Source organism: Parasteatoda tepidariorum, chromosome 1 (genome assembly GCF_043381705.1).
Source record: "Parasteatoda tepidariorum isolate YZ-2023 chromosome 1, CAS_Ptep_4.0, whole genome shotgun sequence".
Taxonomy (NCBI): domain Eukaryota; kingdom Metazoa; phylum Arthropoda; class Arachnida; order Araneae; family Theridiidae; genus Parasteatoda; species Parasteatoda tepidariorum.
The window spans coordinates 77,049,608-77,066,849 of NC_092204.1; the positions used below are offsets into that span (position 1 = coordinate 77,049,608).

Sequence of the window (17,242 nt, forward strand, 5' to 3'; positions counted from 1 at the left end):
CATCACAATCAGGTAGACTTGAATCAGCAAATCGAAATCATTTGTTTACAGTAATTTATTCTTTCAAATGAAATAATGATTAGCATCACATATCCTCCTGTTTATCATCCGCCGGATAAATATTCTTAATTTATTAAAATTTGATTTAAGTGCAGTTGACGCGATATCTAACGTGTTTTTCACTTTGATAATAAAATGATGATTCTTCTGACTTTTGTCTAGAGCTTCTATCAAATTTAAATGCTTTTTTTTTAAATCATTTGATTTTGTTCAAAAGAGCAGCAAAAAAAAAAGTAAATCTCTAGTTAAATTTGCCAATTTATACATTTTTCTCAACATAGCAGTAAAGTATTAAAAACACTCTACAATGAAAAGGCATTATTTTTAATACTTTTTGTTAAAATAAGAGTTTTTCAGTGACAATTATTAAGTGTTTGGAGAAGATATGCGTTTTATAGTATTTTAAATCAATGAATATAAATACTATTTTTTTCTAGTGCGAATTGTTAATTTTTATCTAAAGTATGTAATCATTGAAGAATATTTATTTTAAACATTTGTTAAAACTGTTTTAAATAAATTCAAATATTTATCTTTGAGTCATGAGAATTATATTGTAAACATGAATTCATAAATGATAAAAATTACCCTTGAAATATTTACTTTTTACCAATAGTAATTTTTTGCTGTTTATAACAACAATCAATTGAAAAATGAAGCTGTGGTTAGAAAAACATGAATTTATAAATGCGTGGTTTATTTGTTTTGCTATTTAATTCTTTTTGATTACTTTAAAACTTAACTAAAATAATGATTCATTTTTTCTAATAATCTGTGACAAATTGTTTTTTTACGCAGCACATATTCCAATTAATCTGAATAGAGATTTAATTTCCAATTTATGGAACTGGTACAATAGTGGTGGCGATAAGGGTTCCACAACTTCAAAGTATAAAGAGATTTCCATAAAATTCAAACAACTTTCAAATTAAGAAAGAAGAATAAATAAAAATCAAACAGTAATGAAAGAAAATAAAACCTAAAAAATAAAATGAATTTCTACAAGTTTTTTATCTTTAAAAAAATATACATTATTTGTGTCAGGTCTCTGTGGTATTTGTCGCAGATACCTTTCTAAAAACATCTTTGAAAGATATAAACCCTTGTTCAAGATGGCACTTAAGTTGATTTTTGTTCTATTATAAGAGCACGATAATATTTATTTATTAGCGATAATATTTTTTTATTAAAATTTAAAATCTGAATCATTTGAGTTCTTGCGAAATTTCATGGAGAAAAAATAATCTGGCAAAATGACCATACTGTATGGTAATGAAATTTTTGGTAAAAAAACAAGCATAATTTTGATTATTATAACCTGAATATACTGTATTAAAACCATTCATTTGATAATTATATAATTCATTTGATAATTTTTATTATATCTTGACGATTTTCCTAATATTTAGGTTTACAAAATTATAGTTCTTATAACTTCACATTCAGTAAAAAATACAAAACTGAAAATTAAATTCTATTGAAAAAATAGTTTTCATGACATGTTCTTAGGTACCATAATAATATTACCAAATTTCAAAACATTTATCAAATTTTATCACTTATTATAAAATCATATTTTATTATTAATTTTACCAAAATCATTACCAAAGCGTTTTGGTAAAAATTACCGAGATTTTTGGTGTTTCCAGAGCTAGGAACACGGTAAATTTTACCATACTTTTTTTTTCAGTCTGAATTTTTTTAAATATAGAAAAAGTATTTTGCTAAATTCTGTTTTTTTACATTTCAGATCTGTAGGTTTAAAGGCGCTGGCGCCAATGCCGATTGGCTATGTTGTTATCCTCTGTATGTTCCACTGCATTACTGCTTTCCTTCAAGGTGAGTTAATTACATGTATTTATACATATTATGCAACAGTATTCGATTGTATTTTGATATCACAACTTGTTGTACTATAATGACACAACATTCGTCTTCATCATCAATGACTCGACAGCCCAGGGTGGGCCTTGGCCTTCTCAAGAAGTTTTTTCCAGGTTAACCTTCTTTTCGCTAGTGTTTTCCAATTTTTAGTTTGTAAGACCATAATGTCTTTCTCTAGGCCATCAATCCATCTCAAATTCCGCCTGCCTCTTTTTCGTGTGCCAACTGGACTGGCATTGAAAACTCTTTTTGTGGTACGGTCATTAACGTGGCCTGTCCATTTTATTCTTTGTCGTTTAATAAAGTTAATAATGTCAGGTTCATTAGATGAGTGATAAAGCTCTAGATTTGTGTATTGTGCTGTTATCTAGTGAAATTTCCAAAAAGTTATGAAGCTCCTACCTTGGAAAAAAAATCAGAAACAGTTTGATATAAAAAAGAAGTTACGTTAATAATGTGGATCATTATTATATTGTAACAAACCCTTCATTTAGATAATGATTTGGATCGATTTTAATTTGTTTTGATACTTTTCACAGTCAGTACATTTAATTCTCATGATTTTCAATCGCACAATTCATTTTGAATGAAAATATGTTACTTATCTTAAATTATTCAAATTCTTTTAGAATGCATTTAAAGAATAGAGAAGAAAAGAAACCTCTTTTCATCTTAATAATTACAAAAAAGCGGTACCTTTATTAGACGTTTGATATTTTGAAATAGTTGGAATACTTAATTTTTTTCTCAATAAAACTGATTAAAAAAATAAATACACCAAGAACAATGTGTTAAAGGCTAATTAATGAAAATACTTCTATTTTAAATGTAAACAGTAGCATTAGAAATACTTTAAGACTTAATTAAAAAATATTCGAGCAGGATAAGCAGCGTGACACTGAAAAAAAATATATAATCGATTCTTACAATTAAGTCCTTTACAAATCGACGGTTTTTTACAATTGATTTCAAACTATTATGAATTTAGCAAAGTTTATTGCTGTATTAGCTGTATAATTAGAAATATTCATGAGTTTTTTTTCCAACTTTTATCTTTAGATTTTTCACTATTTTCGCTAATTAATATTTCACTATTTTCGTTCATTAAATTTCATTATTTTTGTAAAAGTCTTCACTTATACATAAGGTGTCAATTGAAAATTAATATGAAAGGAAATTATCTTAAATGGAATTAATCAATTTAATTGCGTAAATAAAGTGTTTTGTTTGGACATTAATTTTTTAACCAGTAAACAGAGTAACTTCGAGCAAAACAGAGAAAGTGTTTATAAATTAGATATCATTGCTCCATATCTCCATTTCAAGTATTTAAATTAAATAAAAAGAAATATATATATAAATACTAAATTTTATTAAATTGCATCAATGATATGACGAGTATTTAATTTTTATAATGACTTATTATTCTTTAGATAGTAAGAAAAATCCTATGAAAGCAGAAAAGGGGCTATGCTGATAAATTAGATTACATTACTTCGTATCATCAAATTAAATGAGGATGAAATGTAAAAATTTGAAAAATATTAAAGCCATTGATAATTGGTATCAATTTAATCAAATGTTAATTTTCTATCAACGGAATAGCGGGAATTGAATTTTTGCTTAATAATAATTTTAAAGTTGTTGAAATAAACTGTGCAAAACAAAACAAAATGTTGATAAATTAAGCGACATTATTAGGAGCATATTCAATTTAAATACAAATAATTTGTTTTCTAAATAAAGCATAAAAAGTGAAGAGATATACAACAGTCGAAAACAATTTCAATATATAGCCTCATTTAATGATTGAGAATATAATTTTTATAAAATTTCAATATCAAGGTCCTACTGTATATAAGGAAAATTTTAAACTATACGTAGACTACAGAAATTCTAAAATGTAAATTATAGAAATTCTAAAATGTAAGCTATAGAAATTCTAAAATTAAATGTAGTTTAGGATGTGCTAGGATATTAGTACAGGAATAGTAGAGAATCTGTAATTAAATATAGTATAGGATATGTAAATTGTTATTGTTGTTGTTAATTTACGTCGCACTAGAGCTGCACAATGGGCTATTGGCGACGGTCTGGGAAACATCCCGGAAGATGATCCGAAGACATGCCATCACAATTTTGATCCTCTGCGGAGGGGATGGCACCCCCGCTTCAGTAGCCCGACGACCTGCGCGTGAAGTCGAGCACTTTACGGTAGCACAGTTTAACGGGGACCAATACAGCACACCCTCGGTCCCTATGCAGACTGATCCAAGTGATCACCCACCCGCACACTGACCGTAGCCAGATAGGATATGTAAAACTCAGACAATCAATTTTAATATAACTGTATTAAAAATAAATAATGAAACAAAATATAACAAATAATAATAACAGCAGATCTTTTATTAATAAATTTGATTCGCTTCAACAAAGTGGCCGCATTTTCCAACGATGCAGGGACCCGAACGCTTTCATCAATAGGCAGTAAATCTTTAATCTATGCCGTACCTGTAAAAGCGATTGCTTCAGAGAGCCCAAATTTGTGCACAACGATTGTGCGCAGATAGAACAAGCGATTTCATACAGTTCTAGTCCTTGCTTAAACAGCTCTAGTAGAATAACACGTATCTTGCTTAGCATTGTAAAAAGATCAGAAAACAATGAGTAAACTAAAACGTATCTATCTATGTATAAAAATGAATGTCCGTCTTGTGTATGTGTCCTTTATAGTCTTTTAAACCATTCAGCTAAAATCAATGAAATTTGGCATGCAGATAATTCGAAGCATGAGGAAAGTCACTGTCGACATTGGAACATTTACAAAAAGCGGTTCGAACAAAATCTTTCGGTTGCCTTTATGAAATTATTTCAAGTAAAATGCCAAAGAATAAAAAATACAATATTTTAAATAGAAATACAATAAACAAATTATGAAAAGAAGCAATAATAAAATATTATATTAATATTTCCGATCACGTTTTTCAAATCAAAATAAAATAATTAATATTTTTAATAAAGAAATATATTTCCCTAATAACCATTTTCCACGCAGTTTCTTTAAGTTTTGACTTCAAAGTAAACCATAATTTATTTTATTTTATTCATTTTCAGCTTATGTATATAGACCAAAAACGAATTTATAACTTAACTAGATGTAGTACAAGGGGTGCAAATTCACTCGTCGGGCATCAAATATATATTAATAAATGAATCTTCATAAATAAATATTCATACTAATAAAAATATATTGAATAGCTACTAAATATCTGTCTATATAGTATAGTTAGCTATTCAATATTTCAATACATATTTATAAGATCTTGAATAGCTGATATCATGAATAGCTAACTAATAATAATACATTGAAAAGCTAACTATTTTTAACTTAAATACCTAAAAATGGTATTTTATAACTTTCACATTTACAGTAATAAACATTATTTATAAAGTCAGAGTTCCGCCGAATAAAGATTGATTTATAGATCCGCAACCGATAAAAATTGGGAACCCCTGATTTAAACCATTAATATCGTTAAAAGTCAGAAATTAAAGTTTTTATGCCTTTATTTCAACAATTTAATACCATTTTTTTAATAATTTTATGCAGGTTTAAATTTAATTTCAGAGATAAAGAAGTTGACTTGACTTTTTGATTAGGATTTCCTTATAAAAATTCCATATAAGCCTTTTTAATGTACTTTATTGGTATGAAAACACATAATAAATTAATTCAATTAATCATACATGTGAATATTTAATTTATGAGAGTAAACCAAACGTCGGTAGAAAAAGAAAATCAAGTGTTTGAAGACAATTTTCAATTCTTTAGTCCGACTATTCTCTCCTCTGATGAAATTTTTAAAAAACTAATGAACAAATCGATTTTATATACAGATTTAATTTAATTAAGATGTAAACATTCTGTACCCAAACTTGGCTTATTTACCCTCGCTAAATTTTACCCTTTGGAAATTCCTGGAAAGGATTTTCTAATTAGATAAAATCATAAAATCTTTAGGATAAAAGACGTCTTTGGTTAGATATCCGTTTGGTACTGTGGGAGTTAGGGTTTAGGAATTCTTCGAATAAATGGTCTGGCTAAACTTTTACGACCTAATTAATTAGTTGCTGATATAAGAGAAATATTGAGAATAGTTTATTAATTCGTGTTAAAGAAGCTCTAATTAAATTTTCAAAGGTGACAGTTATAACACACTCGGTTATAAAATTTTAAGATTTGATTATCTCCGGAATAATCAAATAAATTTTCTTGTAATTTGGTTTTGAAAATAGTTTGATTTAATACAAAATAAGCAAATAAAAATAACCATATAACTGTTATAATAGTTACTAATAATCATCCGCAACACGTATTGGAGTTAAAAGACATAAAACATTCATTATTGAATTAAACAAAAAAAAAGGGGGACTTCCCGGAAGCGAATTTGCAATACAGAGGCCTTCAAGGACTCGCTTTTTTTCGTTGAAGATTTTGATCTTGGCTGTAGTTGGTCCCAATTACAATACAAGCTTTTATTTCTTTTAAAATCTCCTACCTGTACCAATACAATGTCAAAAATTTTTTTTTTTTAATTAAAAAAGCGCTTAACAGGGGAGAGAGTCAAGAAACGCTGCTGGATTAGAAAATCTCTCCCTGGAATATAGTCTCCTCTCAGTCTGTTTTCTATAATAGAAAAGTTTTGAGCCGCGATGGCTCAGGGGATAGAGCGTTCGCCTTCCAAGGAGGTGAACTGGGTTCGAATACCGCATCCGGCTTGCATCGACCACAATGCTGACGTGAAATATCCTTGGTGGTAGAGACGGATCATGGGTTAGAGTCCCTTTGCGGTCAAAATAACCGTGGAAGGTTCCCGTGGTCTTCCTCTCCATGTAACGAAAATCCATCAAAAAGTTCTCCAGGAAGGCAAATTTCTCCCAATACTCGATCCAGNGCTTGAACCGACCGCAGTGCTGATGTGAAATATCCTCAGTGGTAGACGGATTATGGGTTAGAGTCCCATTGCTGTCAGGCTAATAGTGGAAGGTTCCCGTGGTCTTCCTCTCCTTGTGACGAAAATCCATCAAAAAGTTCTCCAGGAAGGCAAATTTCTCCCAATACTCGATCCAGAAGTTTCCTTGTCTTCTAGATTGGGTTCAAAATTACAAGGCTACGGAGTTGAAAATTAGTAGTCGTAAAAAAATTTTTAAAAAAAATTCCTGGAATTTGATACCTTCAGTACTGTTGTGCCAGCTGTAATTATATTCTGAGTTACGAACATTCTATATTTTCCATGTGAAATTGTTTCCTTTTATTAACTTTGCATCCCTACTGAAGATGCAATATCAATATCTCTTCTAGTTGTTACTGTTTATTTTCTTTGTAATGTTTGTTTGCATTTAGTTTACTTTTAAGTAGCACTGTTTTCTGGATTTCATACTTAATATTCTACCTATTTGTCAAAACTCTAATTTGAAAATTTCGATTATGTTTGCTTATGTAATTGAACTGTTGCGCTCACTTCGAACTTTCGGAGTGTTCCCGGATGCCCCATAACGGGGGCGGGACGGGGTTAAGCTTGTTATTATTAGTAGTCGTAAACCCATAAAATTCGTCGGCTGTTCAACGACGATTATAAAATAGAAAAGTTTTAAGCCGTGAATTCTATTTAGAAATAAGGCAGTTTTGGTGTTTCCGGGACAATTGATTCCAATGTTGTTATTTGATTCTTAATGATAGATGGTAAGGTTTTTCAGTTGCCACTGAGCTCTCCAGATTAGTAAAGATTTGAGATTTGTGGTTTGGAGATTTGACTGGCCAATTCAGCCGATTAATATCTACATATTCCTGAAAATTCCATGATAAAATCCACCTTTCTGAGCTTTATTCAATGATAAAATCCACTTTGTATCTATTAAAATGAAGTGAGAACCAATTGCACACCTAAGAAAACGAACATAGAGTTCCAAAACCTTATCACTAAACTTAAGGCAGTTACAGTACATTGTATTAATTTGAATGATATAAATCGTAACATAAAATTTATAAGTAAATTGGTAATAGTAAATTTGAAAAGTAAAGTTTTACATACGCGTATTGCCAAATATATGGTTGCAACATAATAATTTTGAAATAAAACTTCTATAAACGAATATAATTTATTATTATAGATTTTATTTTTAATTCTCTTTAGTAAATATGTTCATTGAAGGTTTTAACAGTATTCAGTAATGCACAATTTTCTATGACATTTTCATTGATTCTTCATGAAAACAATTATATTGTATAAAAGTAAGTGTTAAAGCATTTGAAAAAAATTTGCACAGAATGTGATTTTTTTTTCAAAAAGCTTTTTTCCTATTACAAATTTTAAGCAAGCATCCTAAAAAATAAATCAATCTAGGATAATTGCAAATCGTAGGGTAATATTGTTAAGTAGGGTAAAATACCATATTTAAAACATGATAAACTATATTTTTTTACAAAAACAAGTAAAATGCAGCTAATATCATATTTTTTCTAGTTTTTAACAATTCACTATTTCATTTAACCCTTTGCTTACTGCGCTGAGCATAATGAAACCCACAATTCTGGTCCAACTGTTATACCAGACGTAAGCGAAAGGTGAAAAAAATGAATAATTAATTTATATTGTAACCTTTTTTTATGTTTCTTCTATCAAACAGTTAGCAGGCGTAAAAATGGCTGTAAGCAGCAAAATTATTGATAACTGAGGTATATTTTGGGTAATGAAAACAGTTTTAAAATTATTTAAAGTGAAAAATCTTTGTGTCATAAATATTTCAATTATTCATTCATTAAATAAAGAATTTTCTAGATAATTGAGAATTCAATAATTATATCTGAACTTGTAAAACCTATCAGGAATAATTCTGATACCTGATGGAGCCGATCTGATATTATCACTAGCTGTACTAACACTCATTTTGTTTTGTTTTTGTGGCTGATTGTATAATAATAAAACAAAAACTTCAATCTCCAGTCCTGTTTCAATTTGGGTAATTAAAAATTCATGAATTTGAAATCCTTGTGTCATAAAGATCAAAATTATTTATTCAATAACTAGATAATAAAGGGGAAGATTGCTAAAAATTCAAGAAATATATCCGAGCTTGTAAAACGTTAAGGTATAACTTTGATGGCTCAAAATTCAACTCTGATATGTTGTCTCTCTGTCAACTCTGTCAATGCTAGCACTTTTGTTTTATTTTAATAAATGACGGTTCTGTTTTAATAACACGACAAAAAATTTATAGCTTATATCTTCAGTTTGGAGTATTTTAAAAATTCTTGAAATCAAAACCCTTGTGTCATGAAGATTGAAAATAATAATTCTATAAATTGCTCATGTTGGGCAAATGATTAAATATCTATAACTAATAATTTTATGCATTATAGCTTGATAATTTCTTCTGTTTTGCAGTGGATACCTCTTCTAACGTACAAGACTTAGATACCCATTGTCCTCCTGGTCAGTTTCCTTGCAACAACAGTGACACATGTGTGGAGCAGCGAAAGAACTGTGATGGTCATAAAGATTGTGATGACGGCTCTGACGAGATGGGATGTGGTGAGGAGTGAACATATTTTTTTTCTTTTGTTGAACATGTTTTTTTCTTCAAATTTAAGCATACTTTCACAAGCATTAAGAAATAAATTTTTGTACAAACAATAACTGCTAAATAAGACTATCAGCTAAAAATAAGACCATTCTAAAGAAATCATAAGAATCATAATTATCACATAATTGTCGTTCTGAACTTGATTAGGAGATGATTAAGAAATGAGTTCACAAAGTTTTGTGGGTACATCTCGTCCAGTTCAAGCTTGTCTAGAAGGGATTTGAAACCCCGAATCTACAGAATTGTAAGGATGTTGATTTCAGCTTTTTACTCACTGTTCGAACATACATCATAGAGTTCCTAACCAATTAAAGTTAGGTAGTTTTTCAAATTAATTGGGACATAGTGAAATGTTTGAGTGTTTGTAAAACCAGTCACATATATTTAGAATCCGATAACTTTTCTGCCTCTTAAGAAATAAATATATCATCATAAGGATGTTGACTCAAAATAGACAACATGGACAACGCCAGATAATCTATAATGTTAAAATAAAAATGCAGGTTTAATTTTAGTGGTACCTCAGATAGAAGAGCCAACACATAATAAGAAAAACTCCTCCAAAACATTGTAGACCAACCTCCGAGATAAATCTCTTGAGGGGTGACTAATTGTTTTTGTCTGATGAGTAACCTCTTCTTCCAATACCATTTTTACAGATTTTTTTTAAAAAAAATCATGCCAAAAAGAAGACATTTTAGGGTTTAGAGAAAAGAATTTCCCATATGTTCAACATAGTGTCTTGTAAAATAATATCAAATTTTAACAACAAAAAAGAAATATAAAATTGAAAAAATGTCATCAGTTTTCTATGATGAAAATTTAGTAATTTTATTTTATTTAGTAAAATTCTGATATAATTTTTCAAAATGAGAAAGAAGAAAACCAATAAAGACTATCGAGTTTAAAAAATAATTACTTTGCAATGTTGGATGTTTCTAACCATCTATACAAATTAAACATTTAAATTTCTGAAATGTCTAAAAACATTAAACATCTCAAATATGTTTAAAATGCTTATTGCTTGTAAAAAGTTATTAGCACAACTTTATTTACATAGCATCAATATAATCTACTACAATATAGAGACATAAGAAAACTTGCGTAAAGAGAGAGAGAGAGAGAGAGAGAGAGAGAGAGAGAGAGAGAGAGAATTTAAGAAAAAAAATGTATTTTGCAACTTCTGTTAAGAATCATCGTCCACGACGGTGTAAGTCTTCGTCAGGATTCAAAATTCACCCTAATTTCCTTAAATTCGCCATTATGAATATTTATATTATGTGATAATTAGTTTTCAATTTATAATATGAAGTTTTCTTATTTCAATTATTATTGTTTTCAATTTTTATCTATAAAACATTAAAGGAGTTTAAAAATATTCATCAATCAATAGGCAATTTAGTTGCTGACAAAGTTTCAATTATAGAATTTTCTGAAGAAACTTTCTTCTTCTCCCTTTAATTTGAAGCATCTCCTAATTAATTTTAATAAAATGTATTTTTTATTTGCTAAATTATTAAAAATTTTCCCCGCATTTATTAGACAAACTATTTTCTATTTTTCCAGAGGATTTCATGAAAATTAATTACTATAACAATCTGTTTCGAAAACGACCAGACGAAGACCGAGAAAAAAAAGTTCAAGGTTGTGGTAAGTAAACTAAGTAATTATCCATTATTAAGAGTCTTATTTCAAACCTTCGCAAATTATAAACGTTCTCACTTATTCAAAAGCTTCCTCATTAAAGAAAAGATTAAATTAATAAATTCTATAAGTATTATAAATAAAATGGTTATCTAATGTAATTAATGTCATTAAGAACATTATTGCTGATTTTATACTGTTAGCAACAATTTAATTTAATTAACTAAATTAACAAGCTGAGAAAAAAAGTATGATCGAAGCTACCAGAATATGATAAAATTTATCGTGTTTTTGGCTGTATGGGAACACAAAGATAATGGGAACACAAAGATGGGATAAAATTAATAATAAACTATCGTTTATAATAGGTGATAAAGTTCGGTGAATGTGGTGAAATTTAGTAATTCTATCATGATATAGAGCATTCATGAAAATACATTTCTGTTAAACTTTTTTCAATTTTGTATTGTTTTACTAAATGAGTTACAAAAAGAATGTAATTAAGACCAGAGTTTTCAATATACTGTTACTATATAAATGGAAGTGAATGGTAATTCTTCCATTATATTTTGGTTTAATTAACCAGAATTATGGTTTTTATACTAGAAAAGTCGTTACTATGCAGTATTACCGAAATTTTCTTTCTCCGTGCACTACTAACTTACTTGAATGATGCGTTTCGAGCTAATTTGCAGATGATGGACAGATTTCACATATTTTTAAAATTAAAACGATTAAGAAGATAATTAATTGGAGGACAATTATATTTTTCGCAATGACTAAAGAGACAGACTGATTGAATAGTTCTCCTAAAAAACCTTTTTATAAAGTCGCTTTTCGAGGTTGTTTAATCAAAATATTATTGAAATTATGAATCATTAAACTATTACCTGAGCAAGGGGAAAAAATTGCGAATTATTATCATCAACGTATTTACGTATTCAATGTACCAATTTATTTGACAATGATGCTAAAAGCAGGCTCATAACAAAATGGTTGAGTACAGTTCAGTCAGGCGAAAAAAAACTAGTTTTTCTTATGGTTCAAAGTTGAACCAATTTTACTGAGGGAGTAAGAGTTCTGTTTATTTTTGAAAACGTACAAATTTATAGTGCAATGTACAATGCAAATTTATAATGCAATGTATAATGCAAATTTATTATGAAAATTTTTAATAAATAAATAGAGAATGCGTGAGTGCGTGAAATGTTTAGTCACAAAAGAAAAAGGCTATGGAGAAAAATCAAGGGATAGTGCACAAGTAGCTCCATCTATGTATCATGAAAAGAGTCAACTGATCTGCAACAATTAAAATAGTTTACTTCAGTCATCGATACTAGACCAATTTAATGCTAAGGATTTCCGTAATACGCAAAATTTTTTCAAAGTTATTGAATGTCTGAAATGTAACGCTAAGATGTCTATTTTGCTAAGGTTCTGTTGTCTCCATGGAATTTTTCACATATTGAGCTAATTGGAATGATTTAGCACAAGCCTTTCGGTATAAAGCTGGAAAGAATTATTCCTTTTTGATAAATTCACTCTTTTTTAATTTGTATAAAATTGTTAAAATATATGCAACAAGCTGTAGGCAGTGATTTGTGAAACTTCACTGTCTTAAAAAATTCGCCAATTATTTTTCATATATTTGCGTGTTTTATTATTTAGTTTATTACTACAACTATCAAGTAATACAATTTTCAATTAAACTTAAAAATGAATGAGTATACACATATTTTTTTAACCGATTTAGAATTATATGGTAGTTGAAAAAAATTTTCCTATGCAGATTATTTTTTAATGCATTTAATGACTTAACAGCATTTGCAAATGAATTTATGACATTTTGTCATTCATAAAAAAACATTGATGTAGGTTTTGAAAAGCTGTTATAAAATGTTGAAAATTTTGAAAGTGTGGCACTAATAATTATCTTCAAATTCTGCAAAAATCACCGAGAAATAATTAAATATAATATAGAATGATTTTTAAAGTAGTATTAAATTTAACTATATCAAAAAACCTGTTAAAAAATCTAATAAAATAATTCATGAAATCATTAAATACATGTGAGTTTGATTATTTCTCCTTCCACTTTCTTATTAATTATCAAAATTCCTTATTGCAGAACTAGATTCTATACCCTTTGGATGCCGATGTTCCGAGTTCAAGCTATTTTGCGATCATCAAAGCCTCTCTAAACCTCCTCATGATTTACCAAAAAATGTTCAAGAAGTGTAAGTTATAAAAATCTTTTTTATTCACTTATATTTAGATATTTTGAAACAAAAGTTATTAAATTTAAGTTCCCTGCATAAAAATCAGTAAGAACATAATCTTAAAACCGAAACTTTTTTTGAAGTTCTTCTAAGTTTAGAATTAAACTTTCATTTAAGAAAATTGTTTTGAAACAAATTAAATGTAAATAAAATTTGAACTGCAAAAAATTTATTAAATCTATTTTTTCCGCTGAAGAATTTGAAAGAAATTGCATTTATTTTTAATTTGAATAATTAAGGCTAAAAAGTAAAATAATGTCATTAATTGTTTTAAATTCTATGACCAATTAATTACCTTAACTCCAGGTTAATTTTTTGTGTTTGTTCATTTGTCTTCCATAATTCCCTTACGGCTCAAATTAAACTTTCTTTTACGAAAATTGTTCTAAACCAAATGAAATAAATGTATATGAAGTTTTGACTGTAAAAAAATTTATTAAATGTATTTTAGTTATACTTTTTAGTTACAAAACGATTTTAGAATTGTATTATTTTTCTTTTCTCGTTAAATTGTCATCTTATAGGATTATTTTTTCATGTATCTCATTAAATTTTATTTTTATCACATTAAACTTTAATGAGATAAAATAAACATATTTTCCAATATTATATATAAATTAGTCATAACTCAAAATTAATCATACGTCATAAGAAAAACCATCATATTTTTAGTGAAGCTCTTATTATTATTATTTTTTTTTAAAAAAAACGCATTGTAATTTAGTTTTATATTCTATTTTCACAGGGATTTGTCGGAAAACCATTTACAAATTTTAGATACAAAATCATTCCAGCGAAATGAAAATATTCAAGTTTTGTAAGTATTTTTTTTTTAACTTTTTAATATTTTCTTCCATTATGTTGTAACAATAAAATTGGTAACACTGAATAAAATCATATTTGTGCTATAGATATTTTTTTATTAATTGTATTAAGTTCTGCGTTGAAGTGTTAAAACAACCATAATTTATACAAATAATTTTTGAGCAAAAACGTTAACAGTGTCATTTTGTTTTAGAATCTTGAAAGGCTCAAAGGTTACGCTTATAAACAAGGATGCATTCAAAAATTTGCCCTCTCTAAAAAACTTGTAAGTACATTATTGTTTCCTCTATTAATAAAATATTTAAAAGTGATTTATTGTAAAATTTTTACTAAAATTGATTAATTTCCAATTATTTATTTTGATCTATTATTTTTTTAGCCATTTGGGAATATTTTATTAGCATTCAATACCTTTTTTTACAACATCCCTTAAATGTGTGTAAGACGGTGTTATAAATTTCCATTTTATTTCCTATCCAGCGTTGAACAGTCGACCCAATTCTGAGTTTATGACAACCAGTGTTCAATTCAACAGCTCTTTGAACACAACCAAAGGAGCTTCTGGATTAAGCATTGAGAGAAACTATCATTCATACAGGACTTTTTTTATGGAACTAACCCATATTTGCGTTAGATGAATATGAAAACCACGAAAACCTCTTATGTTTAAACTGGCAGCAAGGATATTAAAACCAATGATCCGTCTACCACTGTGGATGTCTTACTTTAGCAATGTGGCTAGTGCGAGCTGGATGCAAAATTCTTACCGACCAGCCGCCGCTGAAATTCGAAACTGAGTCACCACATTAGGAGGCGAGCGCTCTATACTCTGGGCCACCACGGTTTTATAAATTTTCATTGCAGTAATTGTGTAGTTTTTTCTAATATTAGAACTTTCGTTGTTAAATTACACAGTGGTAGACGTATCATGGGTTGGAGTCCCCTAACCGTGGGAAATTTTCGTAGTTTTTCTCTTCATATAACGCAACTGCGGGTTAGTTCTATCATGAGTTCTCCACGAAAGCAAATTTCTCCAAATATTCATATACAATGAATAAATTTGCAATTTTCCTTGGTTTATAATATGCTATCGTTTACTTTTAATTAATTTTTGATGTAATCTATGTTACTTGCTTTTATATATTATATAAATAATCTTTTATTGTGCTTAGATACCTTACAAACAACGAAATCAATGGTATCAGTGAAGGAACTATGGAATCAAATTCGCAGCTTAATTTCTTGTAAGTTTTATAAAAGTTTAACTTCCTACAATGCTTTAAATGTATACACTACAGTTATATGTTGATTTAATTATTTTTCTAAAACGCATCACTCTTTGAATATGGATGACACACAGGAATATATTTACATCATCACATTTTGGAATTCTTGTCAATAATGAATGTTAATTGATCAGCCTTTTAAAGGTCAAAAAATAATATTTTAGTGAGTTGAAGATGGGATTAAAATCATCGAAATCAGGTGGATTACTAACCGATAATCACCTTCCACTTCCTCTCATTTTCTTCCATAAACAGAACTGATATTTTGGCGTTTTTAATAGCACATTCCTCCATATTGATTAAGGATATTCGGATGATATACAGGGTATTTATAAAGTCCCGGACCCATTTTGATGTTTAATGACTCATAAAATAATAAAGATAGATTAAAATTAAAATCATAAATAGTTAGATAGACTCAAGAAGTTTCATGACCCTTGTCAATGAACTTTCCTTCGTCGCACGGAGAATATCAAGTTAATAGTCAATTTCATGCCAGGTAGCGGCAAACATGTCGGCATCCACAGAGGCTATTGCGGTTGTAATTCTGGCTTTTAGGTCATCAACGTTCGACACGATCCTCCTGTAAACATTGTCCTTTACAAATCCCCAAAGAAAAAAGTCCAGCGGCAGTATATCAGGTGATCTGGGTGGCCAAGGAATGGACCTCCTCGCCCAATCCATCTTTCTGGAAAATAGTCATTCAAAGAACTATGAACGATGATACCCCAATGAGGTGGTGCAACATCTTGTTGCAAAAAGACATGCGGTTGAAGCTCTTCTAGTTGTGGAAATACGAAGTTTTCCAACATGTCTAAGTATACGACTGATGAGACTGTCTTTTCTGTAAAATATAAAGGCCCAATGACTCGGTCGTGCATTAGTCCACACCACACATTAACCTTTGGGGAATCCCTTTGTGTCTCACGGTATTCATGGGGGTTTTCAGATCCCCATATGCGCACATTATGGCGATTAACAATGCCAGAAACATGAAATGCCAGAATTACAACCACAGTAGCCTCTTGCCGTTACCTGGCGTGAAATTGACTATCGACTTGATATTCTCCGCGCGACGAAGGGGACACACGTGGAAGTTCATTGACAAGGGTCATGAAACTTTTTGAGTCTATCTAACCATTTATGTTATTAATTTTAATATATCTTTATTATTTTATGAGTTATTAAACATCAAAATGGGTCCGGGACTTAATAAACACCCTGTATATTTTCATATTCCTTGAATATTACTTTTAAAACCTTTTGGAAAGTGCAATTTATTATTTACTTTTTGTCTAAGAGTCTGCAAATATTTTATAGGATGGTATTTATAAAAGTATGTGCATTTAGAGATACCATCACTTACAAGTCTTAAGAATACCTGATATGATAAAAGGATACCTGACTTTTCAGGTTCTGTTAGATAATATTGAAATACAAATAAAATACAAACAAAACTATCAAGAACTGAAACTATAACCATCTTTATTTATTCAAATAGTGTAAACAAATTATTTATTATAAAAATATCTTGAGCCTTAATATGGTATATCTAAGGAACATAAAGTTTGTTAATGTTACTTTCTTAGCTCTTACTTTTGAATTAAAGTCTGAATATCC

At 28.9% G+C, this 17,242-nt stretch overlaps 1 protein-coding gene across 1 annotated transcript in view; it reads left to right on the top strand.

Annotated features, from left to right (window-relative positions):
- LOC107437138 (relaxin receptor 1) overlaps positions 1 to 17,242 on the top strand; it is a 168,682-nt gene that overhangs the window by 132,543 nt on the left and 18,897 nt on the right. Inside the window, exons 2-8 of the mRNA XM_071185761.1 lie at positions 1,811 to 1,899; positions 9,390 to 9,536; positions 11,155 to 11,238; positions 13,361 to 13,469; positions 14,257 to 14,328; positions 14,530 to 14,601; positions 15,509 to 15,580. Coding sequence (XP_071041862.1) covers positions 1,811 to 1,899; positions 9,390 to 9,536; positions 11,155 to 11,238; positions 13,361 to 13,469; positions 14,257 to 14,328; positions 14,530 to 14,601; positions 15,509 to 15,580 — 645 coding nt within the window. The remainder of the gene's footprint in view (positions 1 to 1,810; positions 1,900 to 9,389; positions 9,537 to 11,154; positions 11,239 to 13,360; positions 13,470 to 14,256; positions 14,329 to 14,529; positions 14,602 to 15,508; positions 15,581 to 17,242) is intronic.